Below are 26,440 nucleotides of genomic sequence, written 5' to 3' on the forward strand. Positions count from 1 at the left end.
ATCAATGAACTTTGTGTAGCTAGTCCTCATGACAGTTTGGATAAAGGCTTTGGCACATGGGCAAACCATCTTTTCAACATGTCTGAATGAGGGTTCCAGCAGCCAGGATCTTGACTTCTATTGTTGGGGTTGAAATGTGTAATTCTTAAGATCTGCATTGTCATTGTTCCAGAAACTGAGGGAAAAGGAAAGTGAAACTGGGGGAGAGATGTTTAATTTCTGAGTTCTTCCCCGTTCTCTCTTGCAAAATGCCGCCTGGTAGTTTTCACATTCATTTCTACTCGATCTCTTTTGAGCTGGGAAAAGCAAATTATTTAAAGAGAGTTGAGACAGGAGATGATGAGGCATTTGGAGTGCAGAATTGGCAGATGAGGGAAAGTTTTAACTGCCTTTGGGTTTTGCTCTGGAAAGCCACAAGAAATGTTTTAGAGTCAGTCTCCTTGAAGTTCTTCATACCAGTCCTAGCTTCAGGGCCAACAGTACAGATCGTCCTTGACGTGCGACCACAATTGAGCCCAAAATTTCTGTGGTTAAGTGAGACATGTGTTAAGTGAGTTTGACCCATTTTATGACCTTTCTTGCCACAGTTGTTAAGCGAATCACTGCAGTTGATACGCTAGTACAGTGATGGCAAACCTTTTTGGCACCAAGTGCCCAAGCTGGGAGGTGTGTGCACATGCGCATATGCCAGAGCCCTGGAAACCTGAAGACTAGCTGGCTGATGCGCATAGATGCACTGGCCACCTGGTCTTTGGGTTTGTGGCACATGCATGCACATTGGCCAGCTGGTATTCAGGTTTCCGGGGCTCCGGCACATGCGAAGACCAGCTGGCATGCACCGAAAACCAGAAGAGCAGCTGATGATGGCCCACGTGCCCAGAGAGAGTGCTTGGTGTGCCACCTCTGGCACCCATGCCATAGGCTCAGTATCAGGGATTTGTGTTAAGCGAGTCTGGCTTCTTCATTGACTCTGCTTGTCAGAAGGTTGCAAAATGTGATCCTGTGACATAGCCATTGTCACAAGTATGAACCAGTTGCCAAGCATCTGAATTTGGATCACATGATCATGGGAATGCTACAAAGGTCGTAGCTGAAAAATAGTCAAAAGTCATCCCTTTTTTTCAGTGCTGTTGTAACTTTGAATGGTCCCTAAATAAACTCTTGTTAAGTCGAGGACTACTTGTCCTGACTAAAACTTTACAGCTTGATAAGTCAGCCTGTGGCCTGTTTGTTTTTGTCCTATCATGTTATAAACTAACTGTTGCAGTTTATATGTGAAGAATTATGGTGTAGTGGGCAGCTTGAATCCAGCCAAATGTGTTTTTTCCCCCCTAAATCACAATTAAAAACGATCGATTAATGCGAGGTCCCAGTCACAAAATCTGCAGTGCTGGCCCAATGAGTTCAATGTTGTTTACACCACTTTCCCCAACATGGTGCCCTTCTGATTTCTTGTGTATAGTGTGGATGGCAGGTTTTCAAGGCAATGTTTGGCCCAGTTTTAGAAGACCGATTTTAGCTTATTGCTGAAATGAAGCTGCTCTTCGGATCTTGCCTTTGGTGGCACATATAGGCTACAGGTAGTCCTCGAGTTATGACCAAAGCTGGGGCAAAAATGTCTATTCCTAAGCATGGTGGTTGTTAAGTCAGTTGCTCCCAACTTTACAACTTTTTTTGTAGCAGTTAAGGGAATCCCTGCAGTTGTTCAGGGAATCATGTGGTCATTAAGCGAATCTGACTGCCTTCACTGACTTCGCTTATTGGAAGCTGGCTAGGAAGATCATAGACGGGGGAATTACAGGATTCTGTGATGCTGCAGGCGTCCTAAATACATGCCGGTTGCCAGGGGCCTATAATTCGCTCTCGTGACCATGGGAATGCTGCAACGGTCATAAATGTGAGGACTGGTTCTAAGTCACTTTTTTCAGGGCTGTTGTAACTTGAAATCGTCACTAAAGAAATGGTTGTAAGTTGAAGACTTCCTGTTCAAGTCTGTTTCTATTCAATGCAATCCTAAATTGCATTAACAGAGGGATTCAATCAAGATCAAGTGAGGTACTAATACCACTCTACAAAGCCTTAGTAAGACCACACCTAGAGTACTGCATCCAGTTTCGGTCAGTCACCACACTATAAAAAAGATGTTGAGACTTTAGAAAAAGTGCAGAGAAGAGCAACTAGGATGAATAGGGGACTGGAGACTAAAATATATGAAGAATGATTGCAGGAACTGGGCATGGGTAGTCTTGTGAAGAGAAAGACCAGGGGAGACATGATAGCAGTGTTCCAATATTTGAGGGGCTGCCACAGAGAGGAGGAAGGGATCAAGGTGTTTTCCAAAGCACCTGAAGGCCACACAAGGAATAATGAATGGAAACCGACCATGGAGAGATTCAACCTGGAAATGAGAAATTTTCTGACAGTGAGAGCAATCAACCCATGGAACAGAAGTTGTCTTCAGAAGTTGTGGGAGCTTCATCACTTGAGATTTTCAAGAAGAGACTGGACTGCCGCCTGTCAGAAATGGTAGGGTCTTCTGCTTGGGTGGGGGCATGGGCGGGTTGGACTAGATGACCTACAAGGTCTCTTCCAACTCTGTTAATCTGTTTATCCTGTGATATTTAAAGAAACACTTAAAATGCTTGAGTGCTTCTTTTGAGATGATTGAAGTGGCCAGAAAAAAAAGATCTTTGCAAGAATTGGAGAAATGCAGTGGAGGGATAAGCTGTTATCCGCACATTCCTCTGAGATGGGTGGAATTAATCACTTCTTGCTGGAATTTGCAAATACCAAGTTTTTTTCAAATGTCCTGTCTCCTTGATCCCTGCCTCAAATCAGTTTTCCTGGGTCCAAATGTGTTTCAGGCCTCCACATTATACAGGTAATCCTCGACTTACAACCACAATTGAGTCCAAAATTTCTGTTGCTAAGTGAGACATTTGTTAAGTGAGTTTGGCCACATTTTAGGACCTTTCCTGCCACTGTTGTTAAGTGAATGAATGCATTTATTAAGTTAGTAGCACGGTGGTTAAAGGGAATCTGTTTTCCCAATGGACTTTGCTTGTTTGAAGGTTGCAAAAGCAGATCATCTCACCCCAGGTCCTAAACATGAACCAGCTGCCAAGCATCTGAATTTGGATCACGTGACCATGGGGATGTTGAAATGGTCATATATGTGGAAAAGTCCTAAGTCCCTTTTTCCAGTACCAATGTAACTTTGAATGGTCACTAAACAAAACTGTTGTAAGACGAGGATTACCTGTAGTTTCATGGGCTTGCTTTGTTTTTAAATAAGGAAGAGCAAGTGTTTTCTCATTAGAAAATACATTTTATTTAAAACTACAAGCAATTGCTTCTCCAAGCAGATGAGTCACAGCTTCAAGGGGGTAATTCATTCCTGCTGAGCTGGATGTGAAGCTGATGGGAGAAAAAGAACAATAATAAAAAGAAATAAAACTTGTCAACTATTCTGCAACCTTCTGACAAGCAAAGTCAATGGGGAAGCCGGATTCCCTTAACAACCTTAACAATTGCAGTGATTCACTGAACAGCTGTGGCAAGAAAGATCGTAAAATAGGACAAAATTCACTTAACCAGTAACTTAACCACAGATATTTTGGGCTTAGTCGTAACTAGACTACCTGTATAATATGCAAATGTACAGTTTTTGCATAACTTCTTAATTATCTATATATATAAAAATGGAGGTATGCGTGTGTGTTTCAGCATAACTCTGGAATGCTTCAAGCAATTTCAACCAAACGTGGTACACAGATGTCTTACCCTCTGGACAAAAATACTTTGGGGGTAAGACACCCCTAACACCCCTCAGGGTGTATGTTCTGTTAAGATACAGCCTGTTGCGCCATACTATCATACTGGCTTCTACTGTACAGCGCAGTGGAGTTGCCATAGTAATGGCTTCACAGCAGGGGTGGGTTACTAATCCCGTTCCAACCGGTTCGGTTGGAACAGGGCCGGCGGCGTCCTTGTGCACGCGCGCAGTTCACGCATGCGTCTTAGCGCCTGCGCGATGCTCCAGCTGCTTGCGGAGACTCGCGCAGGCGCTGTATGTGCCATGCGCCTGCGTGGAAGCGCAGAAGCCTTCAAAGACCAGTAAGGAGTGCGGGTGGGCAGGTGGGCCCTTCACCGTTCCCGGAAGTTACTTACGTCTGGGTTCACCGACCAACCGGTTCGCGGGGACTGCCGCGAACCGGTTGAAACCCACCCCTGCTTCACAGTACTTCACAAAGGGGCTCCCTCTGGTAAAGGGGAATATCCAATATTAGAAATTATGTTTGCTCCAGACATTTCCCCCCTATAAATGAATACCTGGACAATGCCACGTTATTGGCTAGTTTCTGACAAAGAAGAGAATGGCAGCTAATCACGTTCTACCAACTAGTTTTTGAGAACTCGCCAATCTTTGCTGTGCATACTCTTTGCAGTCTTAAGGGCTAGAAACCTACTTTTAAAACAAACCAGGCTTTACGATTGCCAAATTTCTTAGCCTTCAGCAGTTTGCCAGTCAACACCAAGAAGGTTTCCCATTGCCTGTGTCTCCCCTGTGAGTTGCATCTACAGCATCCTTTTTCAATCCTTCGGGGAATTCACGTGTTTGCTATGAAATGTTTTTTCTTGCTGCAGGACTATTGAAAAAGGTGCTTTATTTTCTTGCGTCATCCTTTTTAATTCTCAATTTTTAAAAATTATTATCCAGGGCTCTTGGCTCCAAAATCTGGGAGTGGCTGGAGCCAGACATAAATTTTCCTATTTTTCTGTCTGGGATCTCATCAATCTTCTCATTCAGACAATACATTTTTTTGTGTGTATAGTTCCCTGTGCTTCTTCCCTCCCAAAGGTACAGGAGGTATCGCCGGGCAGGCTTCAGAGGTACAACATGAAATTTTGCCCTGGTGAGTCTTCCAATATGTACAAAGACTTAACGTGAGATTAATTGTACATGGAAATATGATGTTGAACAGGGTTCGACTAACTCTCATTACACCATATTTTTCTCTTTGTGCCTTTCTCGTTTATCTCACCTTTTATCATTCTCCCTGTTCCTCCGCTTGTTTTCTATCCCATCTGCCCTCTGCCTCTCTCTCTCTCTCTCTCCCCCTCTCTCTTTCATTCCAATCATCTATCTCTTCCCCATCTCCTTTTGCTGGAATAATTTGCAAACATGTTTTTAAAATTAACTAAATGCAAAAAGACAAAATTATAAAACAAGAAGGAAAGAAAGAAGAAGAAAAAGAACCTCAAGTCGCATAAAATCAAGCTGACAGCTTGGGAAGGAAGGAAGGATTCTTGTGGTAAATTTGCAAGATACAGATAAATTTACATGACAAAGATAAATTTGCACCATAAATTTGCAAGATAAAGATAAAAACCACCAAGTCGTGAACTTGATTTGAAGATAGATTATAGAATGGGTCTTTGATGCTCTCTGAGCTTGGTAGTTTTCTTGCAGATGTTTTATTACCCAAACTAGGTAACATCACCAGTGCTGATGATCTTATCTACTTTGGGTAATGAAACATCTGCATGAAGATCAGAGAGCACCAAGGACACCTCATTTCAACCCCGTGCTACAAATATTCTCCTTTATTGGATAGTAGAGTGTGATATGTCGTACACTTATATTCTTACTGAAAAATTAGAGGTCAAGTTTCCTGGAATTCACAGGCATCTAAGAGAAAGAACAGAAAGAAATGGTTACTGTTGTGCAAAAGTCTTCCTTCCTTCCTTCCCTCCCATCCACCCACTCTCCTTCCCCACTCCCTCCCTAATTCCTTCCTTCCCTCCCTCCCTCCCACCCACCCTCCCTAATTCCTTCCTTCCTTCCTTCCTTCCTTCCTTCCTTCCTTCCTTCCTTCCTTCCTTCCTTCCTTCCTTCCTTCCTTCCTTCCTTCCTTCCTTCCTTCCTTCCTTCCTTCCTTCCTTCTGTTGCGATTCTAACCTTTGGAATCCAAAAATGCATTTTGAGTAATGCAGTTAGATTGTCACAAGAGATCAAAACTATCCATAATATGCCAAGCTTTTACATATATCTAGTTACACATCATGAGTAACTCCTCTTTAACAAATGATAATCAGTTCTGGGATTTAATCTTTGAGGCTGAAAGATGGAATTTAAGGTGGTCCTAAACCATCTGTGCAGAATTGAGTGAAAACATTATAGCATCTGATGCAGAAAATATATTCATGGTAAAATATATATATATGAACAACCGTCCTTGCTGGATTACATGAGATCGAAAATAATGCCATAAGAAAGGTTTTCAATGCATTATCAGATGCCCTGTTTTTTGGGGTACAACAGTGAGGATTAGGGGTTATTGTTTTCAGAGTGGGTCAAAGCCACCTTCAACACCTGGATCCCTCTAGCATCCCGACCTGGCCAGGAACAGATGGGACCCTTAGAACACCTTACCTCTTCTGCCTACCCTGTGAATATTGTGTTGGCTCTATCATTTTAATTCCCCAGAATGTGTCCAATGTAATACGATTTAGAATATTGTGTGCCCTCAAAATGGTGCTCTTGTTCTATTAGGGAAGAGCCCCGAAATCAGCCAATTTGGATGGCATTTTGGGAAGAGGTCCTAAAAGATGAGTTAGACTAATGTAGAAAAGGACAACCCAATCATCATGTGGTTGGAAAGAGGGAAAGCCTTCACCCAGAGGACATTGAATGATTGTCTTCCAGCATAATAGATACAATAGATACAATAGCAGAGTTGGAAGGGACCTTGGAGGTCTTCTAGTGCAACCCCCTGTCTAGGCAGGAAACCCTATACGATTCCAGACAAATGGGTATCCAACATCTTCTTAAAGACTTCCAGTGTTGGGGCATTCACAACTTCTGGAGGCAACTTCTGTTCCACTGATTAACTGTTCTAATTGTCAGGAAATTTCTCCTCAGTTCTATGTTGCTTTTCTCCTGATTAGTTTCCACCCATTGCTTCTTGTTCTACCCTCAGGCGCCTTGGAGAATAGTTTGACTCCCTCTTCTTTGTGGCAACCCCTGAGATATTGGAACACTGCTATCATGTTTCCCCTAGTCCTTCTTTCTATTAAACTAGACATACCCAGTTCCTGCAACTGTTCTTCATATGTTTTAGTCTCCAGTCCCCTAATCATCTTTGTTGCTCTTCTCTGCACTCTTTCTAGAGTCTCCACATCTTTTCTACATTGTGGTGACCAGAATTGAATGCAGTATTCCAAGTGTGGCCTTACCAAGGCATTATAAAGTGGTATTAACACTTCACGTGATCTTGATTCCATCCCTCTGTTTATGCAATGTGTTGGCTTTTTTGGCAGCTGCTGCACATTGCTGGCTCATATTTAAATGGTTTAAATGACTCCAAGATCCCTTTCACAGTTACTACTGTTGAGCAAGGTACCACCTATACTGTACCTGTGCATTTTGTTTTTCTTGCCTAAATGTAGAACCTTACTCTTTTCACCATTGAATTTCATTTTATTAGATAGTGCCCAATGTTCATCTTATTTTTCTCTCTTCGCAAGGCACTCTTTCACATGGCAGCCTAGGCTTCAGTTCTCTCCCCATTTTAGACTTTTTGTAGGATCTAATTGAGTCCTACCACTGCTATGGTGGATAAAGATAGTGCTATAGAGATTGGCACTGAGCACTGTCATATGCCAGTTTCTTCCTAGAGTTTTCCTGCAAGTGCAAGAGCAGGTTCCATAGGTTGCAACTGGAACTGATCAGCCAGCTTGTTGGCCAAGCCTGATGCCATGGGCTGAGGGAAGGGGACTGGCGAAAAGTCACTCAGTCAGCTTTCATGACTAAGATGGAACTAGAACTCCCAGTCTCCTGTTTTTTAGCCTGATGTTTTAACCGGCTAGCTCAAGGGGTGTCAAACTTGCATCATCACGGTATTGTCACATGACATATTGTTACTTTCCTCCCTTCGCTAAACTGGGCGTGGCCAATGTGTGACGCATCCGGCCCATAGGCCGTGAGTCTGACAGCCCTGGGCTAGACCAAACTCACTCCGCTTAAGTTGGACTTTTATTTTCATTAAATTGATGCCAAGCCAGGGAAGCTTCTGCGACGCAAAGGAATTGTCTTAAAGTGTTGTCCACTCGTGCTTGCAATGGACAAGCTGCTAGTTCATAGAGAGGTTCTACCTTGAGTTCTGGGTATAAGGAGGAATTCGTTCATATCAAGGCAAGCGGCTTTGTTCCAGAAATCAGCAAGGCAGTGTTCTTCAGGATGGAGGATCCGGGCTGGGGAGAAAAGGAAATATCAGTTCAAGATCAAGAAAGAACCTGGATCTCAACCTATGAGTTGGCGAACCTAGTTTCTCAGCAAAAAGGAGAATTGCAGTGAATATCTCTGGTTGGAAATATGAGATTGGAAAGAACCAGGGATGGGGTTCAGCTGGTTTGGGCAAAATGGATGCTAATTTTGCATCCAGTTCACTGAACTGGTTATTGCAATAACTGGCTGGCCCCACCCACCCCTCACCTCCAAGGAGTCCCCATGCGGCCCATCATCATGCCAGGTAAGTACAGGGCCCGCACAGAGGCTGTGAGAGAGTGAAAAATGGGCCTACTGGAAGTCTGGAAACGGGCCCATTTCTGACCTCCAGAGCCCGGGGGAGGCCATTTTCACCCTCCTGGGGGCTCGGGAAAAGCCTCCGAGCCTTGGGGAGGCAAAAAATGGGCTTATCGGAAGTCTGGAAACAGGCCCATTTTGGCTTCCAGAGGGCCTCCGACATCTGTGGGAGTCCGTTTTCGCCTTCCCGGAGGCTCGAGGAAAGCCTACAGAGCCTGGGGAGGGTGAAAATGCCCCCGCCATGAGGAGGCCGAGGAGGCCATGCCCCCTCCACGTGGCCACGCCCACCCAGCAACCAGCCAGAGAACTGGTTGCTAAAGTTTTTCAATCCCACCCTTGGAAAGGACCTGCTTTAACTTTAGGGATCAATAGCAGTAGACTTATATACCGCTTCATAGGCCTTTCAGGCCTCTCTAAGCAGTTTACAGAGAGTCAGCATATTGCCCCCAACAATCTGGGTCCTCATTTTACCCACCTCGGAAGGATGGAAGGCTGAGTCAACCCTGAGCCGGTGAGATTTGAACCGCTGACCTGCTGATCTAGCAGTAGCCTGCAGTGCTGCATTTAACCACTGCGCCACCTTGGCTCTTATATCAGAGCAAAAGGATCTTACTTACAGTAGAAAAGGATCCTTTGGTAATCCTGATCAGTCTCCTGGACAACAATGGTATTGGGACACTTGGCAGAGAACAATTCTGTCCTCATGTGAGGCCGGCCTGTTGCAGGAAATCCAGAGGGGGGAAAAAAACAGAGAAGGTTGGCATACATATTCAGTAGAATAATATTGGCCAACAAAGCGCTTGATCTGCTTGCCTTCAGAAGGTGAGTGAGAGACTTGCCCCTCTCAATGTATAAAAACACATCCCTGCAGGTAGAAAGCTAGTCTGTCAGGGTGCGCTCTTTATTTTAATCTACGGAGTTCACAGGTAAGCAGTTGTCAACTACCAAAGGTGAATCTACCACTAAATTCAGAGATCGATGCCTTATGCATTAATATCCAGAAGCTCAAATCCAGTTCCTTGTTTAAGGAAGCAGATAGAGAAACAAGACTACAATTCAGGTACTCCTCGACTTAACAACAGTTCATTTAGTGATCGATTGAAGTTACCACGGCACTGAAAAAAGTGACATGATCATTTTTCACACTTATAACTATATAACTATTGCAGCATCCCCCATGGTCATATGATCAAAATTCAGGTGCTTGGTAAATGACTCATATTTATGACCGGGTCATGTGATCCCATTTTGCGACCTTCTGGCAAACAAAGGGGAAGTCAGGTTTGCTTAACCGTGTGACTAATTTAACATCTACAGTGATTCATCTAACAACTGTGGCAAGGAAAGTCATAAAATGGGGCAAAACTGACTGAACAACTGTTTCACTTAGCAACAGTCATTTTGGGGTCAGTTGTGGTCATACGTTGAGGACTATCTGTACATAAATCTGAAACACTTTTAGGAAAACCTTTACATTAAAAAACTGCAATAGCTGTGAGCCACTGGTGTTGCATCTTTTACTCTCCTAGAAAAAAACATAAATGATGTAAAAATATGTATGAAAATATATGATACGAGATTGCTTGGCCAATTAAATTGTTATCTTTTTATTAAAACTTGATTTAAGTTGATGCAGAAGTGATAAATTCAGCCATATATATTGGATACCTATATATTGGATCCGTTTTTATATTCTTGGTTGGTTTTCTGGCTTAAAAACATGCATCAAAATGAATCCACAGCTTTGTTATCCTTAAATTAGGCTTCTTTGACAACTATAATAACAGGTTTTCCCAGATGCTGGAAGGGATTTTGCCTAAGGCGAGATTCTGTAAGTTGCACTTCTTCAGAAATACAAACATATATATATTTTAAATTATATGGTTACCCAAACCTGCATAGGTGCAGAATAGCTTATAATGCAAAAAAAGCCTGCAGGCGTTCTGCCTTCAAACACTTGTCAAATCCTTTACTGTCACAACAGAGATTAAAAGAGGGTAGGATCGAAAGTGGATTTTTTCATCGGGCAAATAAGGACATTATCAAAATGCAGGCCAACTTATGACTTGTTTGTTATCAACTGTTCAAAGTTATGATGGACCCCCCAAAAGGTGCAGTAACGCGACCGATCCCGGAGAAGCCGGCGGGAGCCCCAGGGAGAGTTCACTTGAGGTTCTGACAACCGGGCCCTCCACCACAACCCCATGAACTATATTTTGAGGGCTTGGCAAGCAACCTGTATTTTACGGCACCATCCTCAGACACGGGATCACAACTTGCAATGTTTCCACCCCTTCACACAATGCCCCACAGCAAACAATATGTTTGTAAGGTCTAAAATGTAGTCAAGTCATCAAAGGGCCAAAGAGAGACTTAAGCAGAGGCTTGGAAAAAGTAACCGCTTTTATTTCGACAAAGGAAATAGCTGGGTGGACAGTTCAACAGCAGACAGGCAGCAAGAATGCAAGGAAGAGCCACACTTGGAAAGAGTATAAACTACAAATTAACGATGGCAACGGCTTATAGAGAGAACATGTACAAGATGTTCTACAGAAAGGCACCTTCCACCAGCGAGAATTGCAAAAATGTTCCCGGAGTGTTCACCTATCTACTGGAAATGCAACAAAGAACATGGAACATACTACCAAAAACTCCTTTTATTAATTTATTATAAATTCTTCTCATTCACATCCAGCAAAGGCTTTCCAGGGAGGATTTACAGTCACTGACCTTATCTGGCTTGGAGACCTGACAGGCCGATATCTGCAAAACTTGGCAAGGAGCCTCGGAGAGTCATGAACCAATTAAGTGAACTAATTGTCTCCTGCAAACTCCACTCCCCTTTCGCTCCTCTTTTATTTCCTCTGGGAGGGACCATTCATCGTCCACCTATGGCCTTACTCCCCAGTCAACCCCTATTCTTTAGCTGTTCTCTTCTTATGCCAACTTGCACATATGCAGGCTCGGGAACAGGCTCCTGCTGTTCTTCTGCCTCGCTGATATCAGACTCCGGAGGCAGCAAATCATTACCAGTTGGCCTTAGTGCCCTCTCTGCCTCCGACACAGAGCCCTCATCAGAGCCTTCCCCAGACTCCAGGACTGGCCCATGTTCTTCCCCAATCTCCTCAATGTCCGAACCTGTGGCCAGCTCTGCTGGCCACTGGCGGGCCACAACAATCAGTGACAACAGTTTGGTACCAATTCCTGGCACCCTGGCCCATGCCTTCCTCATCTATGAAGCATTCCTTATAGCCATGCATGTCCGTGCTCTCCTCAACAACCTCAACTCATCCCTGGGTAGTTCTTTGTTCTAACCTCCTTGTCTGTTACTGGCGCCAGCACAGCAAGGAACAGATGGTTTGAGTGCTTAGCAACACAAGTCTAAAGTGTAGCCAGAGCAATGCCATATTTGCCCGATGTGTAAACCCTGACAGGCGATGACACGCACAGCCTCTTGCTTGAGACATGCATCAGGCACTGGGTTGTACAGAAAAGCAAGATAGCAGAAGTTAGATTAATAGCAGAAGCTTTTCTTACAGACGCAAAATAGCAAAGGTTAAACTAATTCTTACTGCTGTGTCCCTTCAGGTTTACTTAATGACAATGGCATTTGCTATACACACACACACACACAGAGTGAAAAAGGCATGGTTGCTTTAGGAACTACTTCACAACCGTCATGCTCACTCAATTACCTTCATAAGTCAAGAACTGCCATGTCTACATTAAATGCAATTGTAGGTGAGCCCTCCAGTTCCCACAGATGCCAGTGGGAAATATGAGTGCAGATAAACCTATCTTATTGATTTCAGTAGAAAATTAATTGATATCTTTGCCAAAGCCATGAATTCCTATTTACCTTGCCATGTATTCATTCCCTGCATCTAGGCTTCAGACATTACGAAAACTAAGATCATGGCATCTGGCCATCTCCATTCCTGGCAAATAGGTGGGGAAGAAATGGCGGTAGTGACAGATTTTATTTTCCTGGGCTCCAAGATCAGCGCAGATGGAGACTGCAGCCAAGAAATTAAAAGACGCTTGCTCCTGGGAAGGAAAGATATGGCAAATCTAGACAGCATACTAAAAAGCAGAGACATCACCCTGTTAACAAAAGTGTGTATAGTCAAGTCTATGGTTTTCCCAGTGGCAATGTATGGCTGTGAAAGTTGTACCATAAAGAAGGCTGAGCACTAAAGAATTGAGGCCTTTGAACTCTGGTGCTGGAGAAGACTCCTGCGAGTCCCTTGGACTGCAAGGCCATCAAACCGGGCAATCCTAGAGATCCATTCTGACTGCTCTTTAGAAGGCCAGATCCTGAAGAGGAAACTCAAATACTTTGACCACCTAATGAGAAGGAAAGACTCCCTGGAGAAGAGTCTAATGCTGGGAAAGATGGAGGGCAGAAGAAGAAGGGGATGACAAAGAATGAGGTAGCTGGATGGAGTCACCAAAGCAGTAGGCCTGAGCTTAAATGGACTCCAGAGGATGGAAGAGGACAGGAGGGCCTGGATGAACGTTGTCTATGGGGTCACGATGTGTTGGGCACGACTTTGCAACTAACAACAACAAATGCTTCAGAATATTAATCTGGCTATATAAGATATATTGCTTTTAAGATCAGCTTTGAAGGTAACATTATCAGCAAAGCTGGCTCGCCTCACAAGGCTGCGAGTTCAATCCTAAGCAGCGGCAGGTATTTCTCTCTCTGAGCACAGGAAGTAAATATCAGCTGCGAACTCTGCATTGGTGACAGGAAGGGCATCCGGCCAGTAAACACTCAGCTCCATTCAGTTGCCAGACTCCACCACAATTCAAGAGATTACAGACGAGTGAAATCCAGCAGGTTCTGAAAGGTTCTGGAGAATAGGTAGTGGAAATTTTGAGTAGTTCAGAGAACCGGTAGTGGAAATTTTGAGTAGTTCGGAGAACCGGTAGTGGAAATTTTGAGTAATTCGGAGAACCAGTAGCGAAAATTTTGAGTAGTTCAGAGAACTGGTAGTGGAAATTTTGAGTAATTCGGAGAACCGGTAGTGGAAATTTTGAGTAATTCGGAGAACCAGTAGCGAAAATTTTGAGTGGTTCAGAGAACCGGTAGTGGAAATTTTGAGTAGTTCGAAGAACCAGTAGTGGAAATTTTGAGTAGTTCGAAGAACCAGTAGCGGAAATTTTGAGTAGTTCGAAGAACCAGTAGTGGAAATTTTGAGTAGTTCAGAGAACTGGTAGCGGAAATTTTGAGTAGTTTGGAGAACCAGTAGTGGAAATTTTGAGTCGTTTGGAGAACCGGTAGTGGAAATTTTGAGTAGCTTGGAGAACCGGTAGTGGAAATTTTGAGTCGTTTGGAGAACCGGTAGTGGAAATTTTGAGTAGCCTGGAGAACCGGTAGTGGAAATTTCGAGTCGTTTGGAGAACCGGTAGTGGAAATTTTGAGTAGTCCGGAGAACCGGTAGTGGAAATTTTGAGTAGTTCGGAGAACCGGTAGTGGAAATTTTGAGTAGTTCGGAGAACTGGTAATGGAAATTTTGAGTAGTTCGGAGAACTGGCAAATGCCACCTCTGACTGGCCCCAGAGTGGGGTGGGAATGGAGATTTTGCAGAATCCTTCCCCTGCTACGCCCACAAGCCACACCCACAGAACATATAGTAAAAAAAATTGAATTTCACCCCTGATTACGGGGTCATTAAAAGACAAAACAACAGCAAAAAAATTATCTGCAAAGCTGGCAGGAAAAAAAGCATGAGCCTTACCTTCCGTAGCCAGATCAGCACTTTCTTCCATAAGCAAATAATTCCACGATTTGGGAATGCACTGGCCGGATTTCCTAAGAAGAACAGAGGCAGGGAGGGCGGGGGAAATACGGGTGAGTTATAAATGGGCAGAAGGACAGACAACTTTCAAATGTGGTTGAAAAAAATCACTGTGACTTGAGAAAGTTGGGGGAAGAAACTGACACATAAAATTCATTTTTTCTTTCAAACGATTCCTGGCTTTTAAAAAAGTCGGTTATTGTAGGAGGGGGTGCATCCAGAAGTGGCATTCAGCAGGTTCTGACCAGTTCTGCACAACTGGTAGTGGAAATTTTGAGTACCGTATTTTTCAGACTATAAGACGCACCGGTGTATAAGATACACCAAGATTTCGAAGAGGTAAGTAAGAAAAAAAGTTTTTGCCCTCCCCCAGCCCCCAGGAGCACTCTGCAGACTTCAGCGGGGCTGGGGGAAGGCAAAAACCATCCCATTTTTGTGAAAAAAATGGGTGGAAATAGGCCGTTTTTCGCAAAAACAGAGGTGTTTTTGCCTTCCCCAGTCCTGCTGAAGCCCGCAGAGTACTTCTGGGGGCTGGGGGAAGGCAAAAACGCCTCTGTTTTTTGCCTGTTTTTCACAAAAATGGGATGCAGGAGCAGGGCTTTGGGAGGCCAAAAATGGCTGTATTTGGTGTATAAGACGCACCAACATTTCCATGCTCTTTTAGGGGTGTGTCTTATACTCCAAAAAATATGGTAGTTCAGAGAACCGGTAAATAGCACCTCTGACTGGCCCCGCCCTCATCTATTCTTTGCCTCCCGAGTCCCAGCTGATTGGGAGGAAATGGGGATTTTGCAGTATCCTTCCCCTGCCACGCCCACCAAGCCACACCCACAGAAACAGTAGTAAAAAAAATTGAATCCCACCACTGGGTGTATCTCTGAGGTTGTGGCAAAGCAGCTGTGTGTGATGGTGATAGAAAATGCAAGGTGAAATTCTAAATTTGACTTTTAACGATGACAGGATGGAGATTTTGATATACAGGCAGTCCTCGACTTACAACAGTTCATTTAGTGACTGTTCAAGGTTACAACATCACTGGAAAAAAGTGACCTACGACCATTTTTCACATTTATGACCACTGCAGCATCCCCATGATCAGGTGATCAACATTGAGACGCTTGGCAACTGACTCGTATTTATGACCTTTGCTGTGTCCCAAGGTCATGTGATCCCCTTTTGCGATCTTCCGAGAAGCAAAGTCAATGGGGGGAAGCCAGATTCGCTTAACATCCATGCTACTGACTTAACAACTGCAGTGACTCACGTAACAACGGTGGCAAGGAAGTTCGTAAAACGGGGCAAAACTTACTTAACAAATGTCTCTCTTAGCAATGTAAGTTTTGGGCTCAATCGTGGTCATAAGATGAGGACTACCTGCATATGGCAATGTCTGTAAAAATACAATAGGTGCTGAGCAGTGGTGGGTTTCAAATTTTTTTAGAACCTCTTCTGTAGGTGTGGCCTGCTTTGTGGGAGTGGCTTGCCGGCCATGTGACCGGATGGGAGTGGCTTGCCAGCCATGTGACTGGGTGGGCATGACCAACTTGTAAACTGTGGTGAAACTCACTTAACAACGCTCTTGCTTAGCAATCAAAATGTTGGCTCAGAAACTCTGGCATTTGAAGCACGCAAGTCTTAAAGCTGTCACGTTACAAGACCTTTGCACCCCTAGCCCTTTAGAAAAAAAAAACCCAGGGGTGTTCAAACTTGACAGCTTTAAGACTTGTGGACTTCAACTCCCAGAATTCCTCCTCTCGCTCTTCATCTTGATGATGTGCGGATGGGTGGGGGGGAGGGAGCTGGAACCGGTTCTAAACGGCACTGTAGATTTGTGGAACCTCTTCTATAGAAGAGGTTAGAACTGGCAGGAACCCATCCCTGGTGCTGAGTAACAATGCAGGATATTCAATATGTATATTTATATATATTTATACCGGTATATATAACTTCTCACATCTTCTTTGTGTATTTGAAGAACATGATGTGTCTCGCTGTTTGGTGGAAAGTGGTGTGTGTGTGTGTGTGTGTGTGTGTGTGTGTGTAATTATTTCCGGAGGAGACAGGGAAGTGCCTCTTTGTGGGAACCGAAAGCACTGTGGTTGTGCAACCTAGTTACTGTTCTATTTTGTTGCTTTACTGTATTGTATTCTGCTATTTGATCGCAGACCTGAACTTTTGCTCCTCTATTTTTAGGTATTGGCTTTTTAAAGAATTCGATCTTTTCTTGAGTACCAGTCTCTTAAAAGAAGCAGAGAACAAGGACCTCCTTCTCTTGATACAGGTAGTCCTCGACTTACGACCACTTCAGATGGTCACTTACACTGTTGCAAGTCGAGGGCTACCTGTACGTTCTTGGTTCTGTAGTCAATTTCACAATTTAATCTCATCAGAGAACCTCCTTTAATCCATTTCAAAATTTCCCACCCAGTTTCACAATCCTGACATGGGATTCCCTCCCTGCTTATAGAATTGAAGGTGTTCATGACTTAAAACTGTCCGTTTAGGGATTGTTTGAAGTTACGATGACACTGAAAAAAGTTACTTATGACTGTTTTTTTCACACTTAACAACTGTCGCAGCATTATGGGTGGGTTCCGGCAGCCGCTACTGCCGGTTTGCTCATGGGGCTCCGCGTACGCATGCGCAGTAGAATACAAAATTGATCTGCGTGTGTGCAGAACCGAAAAACAAGATGGTGGCATCTACGGCGCCACCCAGAGGACCGGTTCGGGGTCATGGCAGGCCTGGGTTGCTGCCGGTTCCAGCAGGCGCCAAACCACTACCAGTTCAGCCGAACTGGTAGGCCCCCACTACTGATTCAACGCATAAAAGCTAATTATGATGGCAGACGTGAGTTTGGCAAACTGTAATTTCCCAAAAGATGGAGGAAAAAATACCGTAAGTCACGGAACGCTGGTTGTTTTGAGGAAGAGTTTTGAGGAAAAGAGCAGCAGCCTGAAAAATAGAGCCACATTTATATGTCTTTATCCATGAGGCAGTTATATTTCACAAATGCTTTTAAGCATTGCTACAGGCACTCCCAGGTTATTTAATGGCCACCCCCTCATGCAACACCCTGTTGAGGCATGCAGATCATGTTAGCTTCCCTTGCTTTCTACCTCAGATAGGTGTGTCTAGAATAGACAAGACACACAGCTCCCGGTCAACAGCCCGGAAATTATTAGGGACACACACACACACAGACAGACAGACACAAACACACACACATCACTTTCAACCAACACTGAGACACACCAGGTTTTTCAAATAAGGAAAACGAGGAGATGTGAATTGAAAGTAGCAGCAAAACTTTACTGGTTACACAAAGTACATTTTGCTCTTTCTCACATTTTTTTTTTTGAGTCATTTATTTGACATTTATAGGCCGCCCTTTTCCCTAAGGGGACTCAGGGCGGCTTACAATTAATAGGGAGGGAGTGCAAGACAGAACACAAGAAAAAAAAAGAAAAATGTGAATAAAAAAATTAACCAGTAAAACACAACATTCATTCAGCATTCGGGTGGGGCGAAGTTAGGGTCTTATCCCCAGGCCTGACGGGATAGCCAGATCTTGAGGGCTGTGCGGAAGGTCTGGACGGTGGTGAGGGTGCGAATCTCCACGGGGAGATCGTTCCAAAGCGTCGGAGCTGCAACTGAGAAGGCTCTCCTCCGTGTGATTGCCAGTCGACACTGACTGGCGGATGGAATTCGGAGGAGGCCTACTCTATGCGATCTGATGGGACGCAGGGAGGTAATTGGCAGAAGGCGGTCTCTCAAATAGTCAGATCCACTACCATGGAGGGCTTTATGAATGGTAAGTAGCACCTTGAAGCGCACCCGAAGATCAACAGGTAGCCAGCGCAGCTCACGGAGGATCGGTGTTATGTGGGCGAACCGTGGTGCGCCCACGATCACTCGCGCGGCCGCACACTGATCGAGACTTGGATCCTCCTCAACTAGGCTGCCAGGCACTAACTAGCTACTGTACATGGATGGAAGCTGCCAATTTTGGATACAGAATGATAGAGGTGGAAGGGACCTTGTAGGTCATCTAGTCCATCCCCCCCACCCCACCCAAGCAGGAGACCCTACACCATTTCGGACAGATGGCAGCCCAGCCTCTTCTTGAAAGCTTCTAGTGACGAAGCTCCCACAACTTCTGAAGGCAAAGCTGTTTTATTGGTTGATTGTTCTCACTGTCAGCAAATTTCTCCTTGCTTCTAAGTTGAATGTTTCCTCTCTCAGTTTCCATCCATTATTCCTTGTCTGGCCTTCAGGACTCTGGAATGGGCTGGCACCCACCCAAAGTGCTTGTGCTGATGGGATTTGAGTTTTCCCATGTGCTCAGACCCAGATTCCTTTGTTTGGTTTAGGTGGCATTTTTTCTTTCTTCTTTTTCTTTAAGAACTTGTTTCTTTTTTAATTACCTTCAGTGATTTGCATTCATGCCAGGACAAATACCAGCTGAATGCTAGGAAAACCACCCTAATATATAGGATCTCTTCTACGGTGCAACTAATTATCAGGGAAAGGGGAGATCTCTCCCCTTCACTGGAGGTCTCACAGCAGAGACCAAGCTGAGCACTGATGATGTTACCTAGTTGGGCAATGAAATGTCTGCCAGACAACCACCAAGCTCAGAGAGCACCAAGAACCCCACAGTTCAACCTTGAGCTACAAACATTCTCTTTTATTGGCAAAGGCCTTTTGGAGCTGTTCTCTTTTCGGTTCCTGTATCAACGGATGGGTTGGACGAGATGCCTTAAGGGTGGCTTGTCGTTTTTTACAGTTCTGCAATTAAGCTGTCAAAAACAAATTGGCCTTTTCACCCCGAGATTGTGAATGAAAGCAACTTCCATTTCTCTCTTCCTATTAGACCTCGGGCTGCATGGAAGGAATCCTAACTATTTTGTGCTTGTGACTACACCTCTTTTTGTTCTGGGTAAGCCCAAGGGCAGTGTTTACATTCGTTCTGTCTTGGGGCCTCATTGGATTTAATACAGGTGGTCCTCAACTGCGACCACCACTGAGCCCAAAATTTCTGTTGCTAAACGAGATATTTGTTAAGTGAGTTTTTCCCCACTTTACAACCTTCCTTGGCACAGTTGTTAAGTGAATCATAATAGTTGTTAAGCTAGTAGCACTGTTGTTCAGTGAATGATTTGGATGAGGGAATAAATGGGGAACTCATCAAATTTGCAGATGACACCAAGCTGGCAGGAATAGCCAATACTCCAGAAGATAGGCAGAAAATACAGAAGGATCTTGACAAATTTGAACATTGGGCACTATCTAATAAAATGAAATTCAATGGTGAAAAGAGTAAGGTTCTACATTTAGGCAAGAAAAACAAAATGCACAGGTACAGTATAGGTGGTACCTTGCTCAATAGTAGTAACTATGAGAGGAATCTTGGAGTCCTAGTGGGCAAAGATTTAAATATGAGCCAGCAGTGTGCAGCAGCTGCCAAAAAAGCCAACACAGTTCTAGGTTGCATAAACAGAGGGATAGAATCAAGATCACGTGAAGTGTTAATACTACTTTATAGTGCCTTGGTAAGGCCACACTTGGAATACTGCATTCAGTTTTGGTCACCACGATGCTGAAAAGATGTGGAGACTCTAGAAAGTGTGCAGAGAAGAGCAACAAAGATGATTAAGGGACTGGAGACTAAAACATATGAAGAACGGTTGCAGGAACTGGTATGTCTAGTTTAATAGAAAGAAGGGCTAGGGGAGACATGATAGCAGTCTTACAATATATCAGAGGTTGCCACAAAGAAGAGGGAGTCAAACTATTCTCCAAGGCACTTGAGGGTAGAACAAGAAGCAATGGGTGGAAACTAATCAAGGAGAGAAACAACTTAGAACTGAAGAAAAATTTCCTGACAGTGAGAACAATTAATCAGTGGAACAGCTTGCCTTCAGAAGTTATGAATGCCCCAACACTGGAAGTCTTTAAGAAGATGTTGGATAGCCATTTGTCTGAAATGGTACAGGGTTTCCTGCCTAGGCAGGGGGTTGGACTAGAAGACCTCCAAGGTCCCTTCCAACTCTGCTATTGTATTGTACTGTATTGAATCTGGCTTCCTCATTGACTTTGCTTGTCAGAAGGTCAGAAAAGTGGATCATGTGAACCCGGAACTGTCATAAATATGAGTCGATTACCAAGCATCCGAATTTTGAACACATGACAATAGGGATGTAAGTTGTAAGTGTGAAATATGAGCACACCCTTTTTTCAGTGCTATGGTAACTTTGAATGCTCACTGAGCAAACTGTTGTAAGTCGAGGACTACCTGTAGCGTGAATAGGTAGTTCACAAGGACAGAGGATTACCATTACTATCAAATCTGACCCCTGCCCTAGCTCAGCACCAGTTAAGCTCCCAATATGCTGACATGGATTTGCATAGCATAATTACTGAGTCTCTACATTATTGTTTTTCAACCTTTGCAACTTTAAGACAGGAGTGAAATCCAGTAGCTTCTGATGGGTTCTGGAGAACCGGTAGTGGAAACTTTGAGTAGTTCGGAGAACCGGCAAATCCCACTTCAGGCTGATCGCAGAGTGAGATGGGAATTGAGATTTTGCAGTATCCTTCCCCTGCCACGCCCACGAAGCCACGGCCAAAGAACCGGTAGTAAAATTTTTTGAATTTCACCACTGCTTTAAGACCTGTGGACTTCAACTCCCAGAATCCCCCAGCCAACATGGAGACACAGTTCTATGCATACTGTGCCCATAAGAGGCCCTTATCTTAATTAATAATGCAATATGGATGCTCCTCGACATAAGACCACAATGAAGCTCAAAATTTCAGTTGCTAAGTGATGCATTTGTTCAGTGAGTTTTGCTCCATTTTACAACTTTTCTTGCCACAGTTGTGAAGTGAACCATTGCAGGTGTTTGGGTTGTTAAGTGAAGCTACTTTCCTCACTGACTTTGCTTGTCAGAAAACTACAAAAGGATCACATGACCTCGGGACACTATCACCATCATAAATGTGTCTGAATTCTGATCACATGACCATGGGGATGTGGAAATGGTCATAAGTGTGAAAAATGGTCATAAGTCACTTTTTCAGTGCCGTTGTAACTTTGAACAGTCGCTAAATGAAAACTGTTGTAAATTGAGGCTTATCTGTATATATTCTAGAGATTCTTGGTTCATACCTTATCTCGGGATAAGGTATAGATCCCGGAAAGCATATCCTGGAGACTGAAGGACTTCATTCTCGGTTAAACAATGACTTATGTGTGTTAAATTTTGGAAAGTTGAACTTACAGTCGGATGGCAGCCTGTAGTTGCAACCGCTCTGGGGTCTCGCTCTGATTCATACTAAACAGGGTGCTGTCAACGTAGGCAAATGTCTCCAGCGACGACGAGGATGAGGATGCCGCCGCGATGAAGAGCCACCTGCCAAGATACTGCAAAGATGAGAATTTGGTTACTTGGGGTCAAATTAAGAGAACACGCCAGAGATAGGTTGCTCCCGGTTCGGCCTGGATCGGGCGAACTGGTAGTGGTGGTGGTAGCAGGAGGCCCCGCCCACTTGCCCGGACGCTTCTGTGCAGGGAACACACAGGTATGGTTCTAAATCCCCAAGCTTTATTCTTAGGCATAACCTTTACAGGCAGTCCTCAACTCACAACATTGGCTGACCCTTCAAAGTTACAACATCACTGGGAAAAAAAGGTGACTTGTGATTTTCACACTTACAGCCATTGCAGCCTCCCTGTGGTCACTTGATCAAAATTCAGACCGTTGCCAACTGACTCACAGTTATGGCAGTTGAAGTATCCCAAGATCATGTGATCACCTCTAGGAAACCTTCTGACAAGCAAAGTCAATGGGCAAATCGGATTCACTGAACAACCGTTTAAGTTAACAACTGCCACGATTCACTTAACAACTGTGGCAAGAAAGGTCATAAAATGGGGGTAAAACTCACTTAACAAATGTCTTGCTTAGCAACGTACATTTTTGGCCTCAATTGTGTTCGTAAGTCAAGAACTACCTGTATTGTGAAAAGGACCAAAGTTCTTTCTCCAGCAATCATGTCTTTCGACACATTGTCAACTCCCAGAATACAAAATATTGTCAGTTCAGGGTTGGAAGAGAAAATAGAAAAGAGTGGGTGAGGAGAGAACTAAGTGTTTCAACAGCTTTTTCGTTACTAAAAGTAGAATTCCGTGTAACTTGGCGAATTGAACGACGGTGTGTCAGTGCAACAGAAGGAAATAAGCTAAATAGTCTCTACCCAAAATTGCTTTTTCCCAAAAAGAATTTGACCTATTTGGCCTTCTGCATTTGCTAATTGCAGAGTCGCTCCTTGAACAATAATTTTAAATAGATATTCTCACATGCAGCGTACGTACTGAAGGAGATTCCTATCGAGTAATGTCATAGTTATGTGGCAGGTTCAGCACATACATAAACATCAAGCCTATATTAGAGAACATAGAATACAGAATTATAGGGCTGAAAGAAACCTTGGAGGTCATCTAGACTGTTGATTCTCTGTGTCATATAATATATGTGGGTATATGAATACGGTGATTTTGTTATATATATTTATATTATTCTGTTGTTTATGGTTACATAGTGTATATTGGAAGTGGGGACCTTTTGAGAGCTGTATGCAATGAAAATTTCATTTTAATGTATGCTGATTAGTGTACATTTGAAGTGATAATAAAGTTATTAATTCTATTCTGTTCTGTTCTGTTCTGTTCCATTCCATCCCATTCCATTCTCTAGTCCAACCGCTTCCTCAAGTTGGGAGGATCTTATACCATCACTATCAAATGGTTGTCCAGTCTGTTCTTGAAAACCTCCAGCAACGTGCGCGCTTCCACCCTCTAACAAACTGGTAGTGCAGAAAATAGAATACCATCTCTGATCTTCACGCATTGTGATTTAAAGAAACTTCCCCAACTGTGGCTTGAATTGAATTGAATACTTTATTTGGCTGAGTATGATTAGACACACAAGCAATTTGTCTCTGTATTTTCATATTCATTTCCACTTTCCAAATGAGATGGTTTATGTGGGGTGATCAGATCAGTGGTGGGATTCAAATAATTTAACAACTGGTTCTCTGCCCTAATGACCAGCTGGGTAGGCGTGGCTCGGTGATCATGTGACCGTGTGGGCATGGCCAATTCAATGTCACTCACGCCGATGGGCGCTTCATCTTAGCTGTTACAATATAATAAGGGTTAACCGGAGAGGCAGTTTCTGTAAGCAGGGCAATAACACCAGAATGTTTCCTTCCTGCCTTCCTTACAGGATTAGTCCTGTAAAGTGGAAAAAAACAAAATAAGATTTCTTCCAACAACTGATTCTCTGAACTGCTTAGAAAGTTACCAACCGGTTTTCCCGAATAGGTGCGAACTTGCTGAATTCCACCACTGGATCAGATTGAAGAAAACTGGTCTAGATATTTCTGGACCAAACTGTACACTGTGAATGATCAAACAAAAAGCTTTCTAATCATGGACAAGAGTTCCCTGGTCCCAAGGGTAGAACTCAGGATAAACTCTGGTTTGTTCATTGCTTTTGTCATAGCAGCTCTGAAAGCAAAAATATTTGGTTTGCTCTGTAGGAAGTTAGCACCCACCCATCTCCTAGAAAAATGAAATATTTTAGGAAATATTAAAAGGGCAGAATATTTCACCTAAAAGTGAGGCAGAAACTCATCCCTCCACACCTTTGTCAATGGGCCATTAAGGCCTGAGCCAGTCTATGCTACATAACAAAGATCTACCTCCTTCAGGCAGAGTCATAGTAGGAATTGCCCAAAGCCCTCTCATTTCATCATCACCCAGCAAAGGATCAACCAAGCTTGGGACTCAGGACAGCCTACAGAGTTGCCTCTGCATGGCACCATGGGAATCTGACACTCCATCAGAGTACAAGCTCAAATTCAAAAGCTCAGAGAGGGTATAAAACCAGGACCCTCTCAGCATCTCTCCCCTTTCCCCCCAACATCTTCAAGGCATGATATCATGCCCACCATTAAAACCACCTTTCCAAACACTCTTCATGTTTCCAGTGTCTTTCCCCCACACTTGGAACTGAACCCAGATGGACATTTCTTCCAACAAGTCTGACTCTGAGGCCATATTATTTTCAACAAGACAGAGGAATTTCCAATAAATTATGGTCTGCATTAGTTAGTAGAAAAGTACACGGGATTTGCAATGTTGACCTCAGGCAGCAAATATCTTGATCTTGACTGGTCTTGCTTCGATTAAAACTGCTTTTCATTGGGAACATTTCCCCCCCTGCCTCTTTCCAAAATGCCACTCTTGACATTTAAATCATACCAATACTGGGTTGCATTTGCAAAGGATTTTTCTAACCAACATTGAATCCGGTCTCAAAAAGTAGGCTTTCCCGTCACCAGAAAGCTATTTATTTTCAACCCAATTCTTTTTAGTATAACTTTGAATTTATTGAGGATTAGCTAATAACCCAGCGCTGCCCGTGTATTTATTTATCCCAGCCCTCCTTCCATGAACTTCGCCACAATTTCTAACGTTTGCATTTTCCCCCTTACCAGAGGGAGCCCCCCCACTTGTTGGGGTACTGTGAAGCTGTTACCATGACAACTCCACAGCGCTGTACAGTAGAAGCCATTTAAGGCAGTACGGTAGAAGCCATTTTAAGACACAACAGGCTGTATCTTAACAGAACACACACCCCAAGAGGTGTTAGGGGTATCTTACCCCCACAGTATTTGTTTCCAGAGGGTAAGTAATCTGTGTACTAAGTTTGGTTGAAATTGCATTTCAGAGTTGTGCTGGAACACACACACACACACACAAACACACACACAAACACAAACACACACACAAACACACACAGAGCCATTTTTCTATATATATAGATTGAGGCAGCAGATCAATTGTATAAATACACAGTACATATAAGCAAAACTCTAAGACTAATTTAGTTTGAGCATTGAGATTTATAAAACTTTATAAAAGGCTCACAAACCCTGGTGTTTAAGTCTGAACTCGGTAAAGGGAGATTCTGGTTTAAGACTATTCTTATCCTTAGAAGTTTACTGGGTGATCTGTGCCAGCTATTCTATCCCAAATGTACCCTATAGATCAGTTGTGGTGGAAGTGCTATATATGGCTTGAGCACCTGGAAGAAAGTGTGATAAAAGAATAACAACAGCAATAATACACAGTACATTTGTATGCTTTTCCTCCATCTCTCTATGAGCCTGCCATTCACCTGATGCACCTGAATTTTGGAAATTGTTGGATTTAGGTGGTTTTTCCTCCAGAACAGCAATGTCATCCTGTCTGGATTTTTAAAAAATTTTGGTTACCTGGTCCCGGTTCAGTTCATTAGCGTGCAACTTCACTGGATTCTCACATAGGAACACGGCATCCAGAAAGAGTCCATAGAGGTAGAGCAGGTAAGTCCATAATCCCTCCATTGCTTGGAGCTATTGGTGGCTTGCTCTGAGAATCGCTCTCTGGGGGAACATCTTGTACCATTCACCTTTGCCCTCAGCTTGTTAAATGTTTAGCCCTCCAGGGTCTAGAGTCCGTTGTTGTGTGTTTTAGACTAAGAGTGAAAATGAAATCCAGAAAGATCCTACCAAGCAAGGCCGGGGGGGGGAGGGCGGGGGGCTAGGAAGCAGACAAGCCAAGGAGGTGCCTTTAGCGAGTCCTATAATGTTCTCTTATAGGTAGGAAGCTAATATTGGGTTAGAAAGGGATTTTTCTTCTGAAGTGGTTTTGTCCACAATAGGCGCTTTGCTCTTTTTATTTTATTTTGGTTTTCTCCTGCCCTAGGTCATCTGATTTTTTTTTTTTAAAGCAATTGGCTAATTTAAAGCAACAGGTACCATTTCCCCGTTGCGAGAGTTTCTTCGTCCTGTTGGAAGAAATGTCCTTCTGGGTTCAGTTCCAAGTGGGGAAAAAGATACTGGAAACATTTTCATTTTCCCTTTATTTGTATGCCGCCCTTTTCCCTGGGGGGACTCAGGGCGGCTCACAGTTCAAAAAAAGGGGGGGGAA

At 43.6% G+C, this 26,440-nt stretch overlaps 1 protein-coding gene across 2 annotated transcripts; it reads right to left on the reverse strand.

Moving 5' to 3' along the window:
* Positions 1-55: 55 nt before the first annotated feature.
* On the reverse strand, positions 56-25,903 carry APOM (apolipoprotein M). Of its 2 annotated transcripts, none has more exons than XM_087708463.1 (7): positions 25,744-25,903; positions 21,681-21,823; positions 14,335-14,408; positions 9,205-9,303; positions 8,158-8,256; positions 5,653-5,692; positions 56-175 (listed from the first exon to the last, which is right to left on the reverse strand). In XM_087708463.1, the coding sequence occupies exons 1-6, from the start codon at positions 25,852-25,854 to the stop codon at positions 5,667-5,669; spliced, it is 552 nt and encodes a 183-aa protein (XP_087564589.1). In that variant the 5' UTR covers positions 25,855-25,903; the 3' UTR covers positions 56-175; positions 5,653-5,666. The 2 variants fall into 2 exon arrangements, with proteins under 2 accessions (XP_087564589.1, XP_087564588.1); XM_087708462.1 differs by lacking the exon at positions 56-175 and adding an exon at positions 3,308-3,417 and having other exon boundaries at positions 25,744-25,902.
* Positions 25,904-26,440: the final 537 nt, after the last annotated feature.

The sequence above is a fragment of the Thamnophis sirtalis genome, unplaced genomic scaffold, assembly GCF_051295495.1.
Source record: "Thamnophis sirtalis isolate CommonGarterSnake01/CBP01778 unplaced genomic scaffold, rThaSir2_p1.2 scaffold_3, whole genome shotgun sequence".
Lineage (NCBI taxonomy): Eukaryota > Metazoa > Chordata > Lepidosauria > Squamata > Natricidae > Thamnophis > Thamnophis sirtalis.

Excerpts from the sequence above, each read along its gene's own strand:
- APOM (XM_087708463.1), bottom strand. The coding sequence starts at position 25,854 with ATGGAGGGATTATGGACTTACCTGCTCTACCTCTATGGACTCTTTCTG. Across the intron at positions 14,409-21,680 it reads CTACAGGCTGCCATCCGACT|GAAATCCGGCCAGTGCATTC; the intron begins GTAAGTTCAACT and ends TGTTCTTCTTAG. Across the intron at positions 9,304-14,334 it reads TGCTGATCTGGCTACGGAAG|GCCGGCCTCACATGAGGACA; the intron begins GTAAGGCTCATG and ends TTCCTGCAACAG.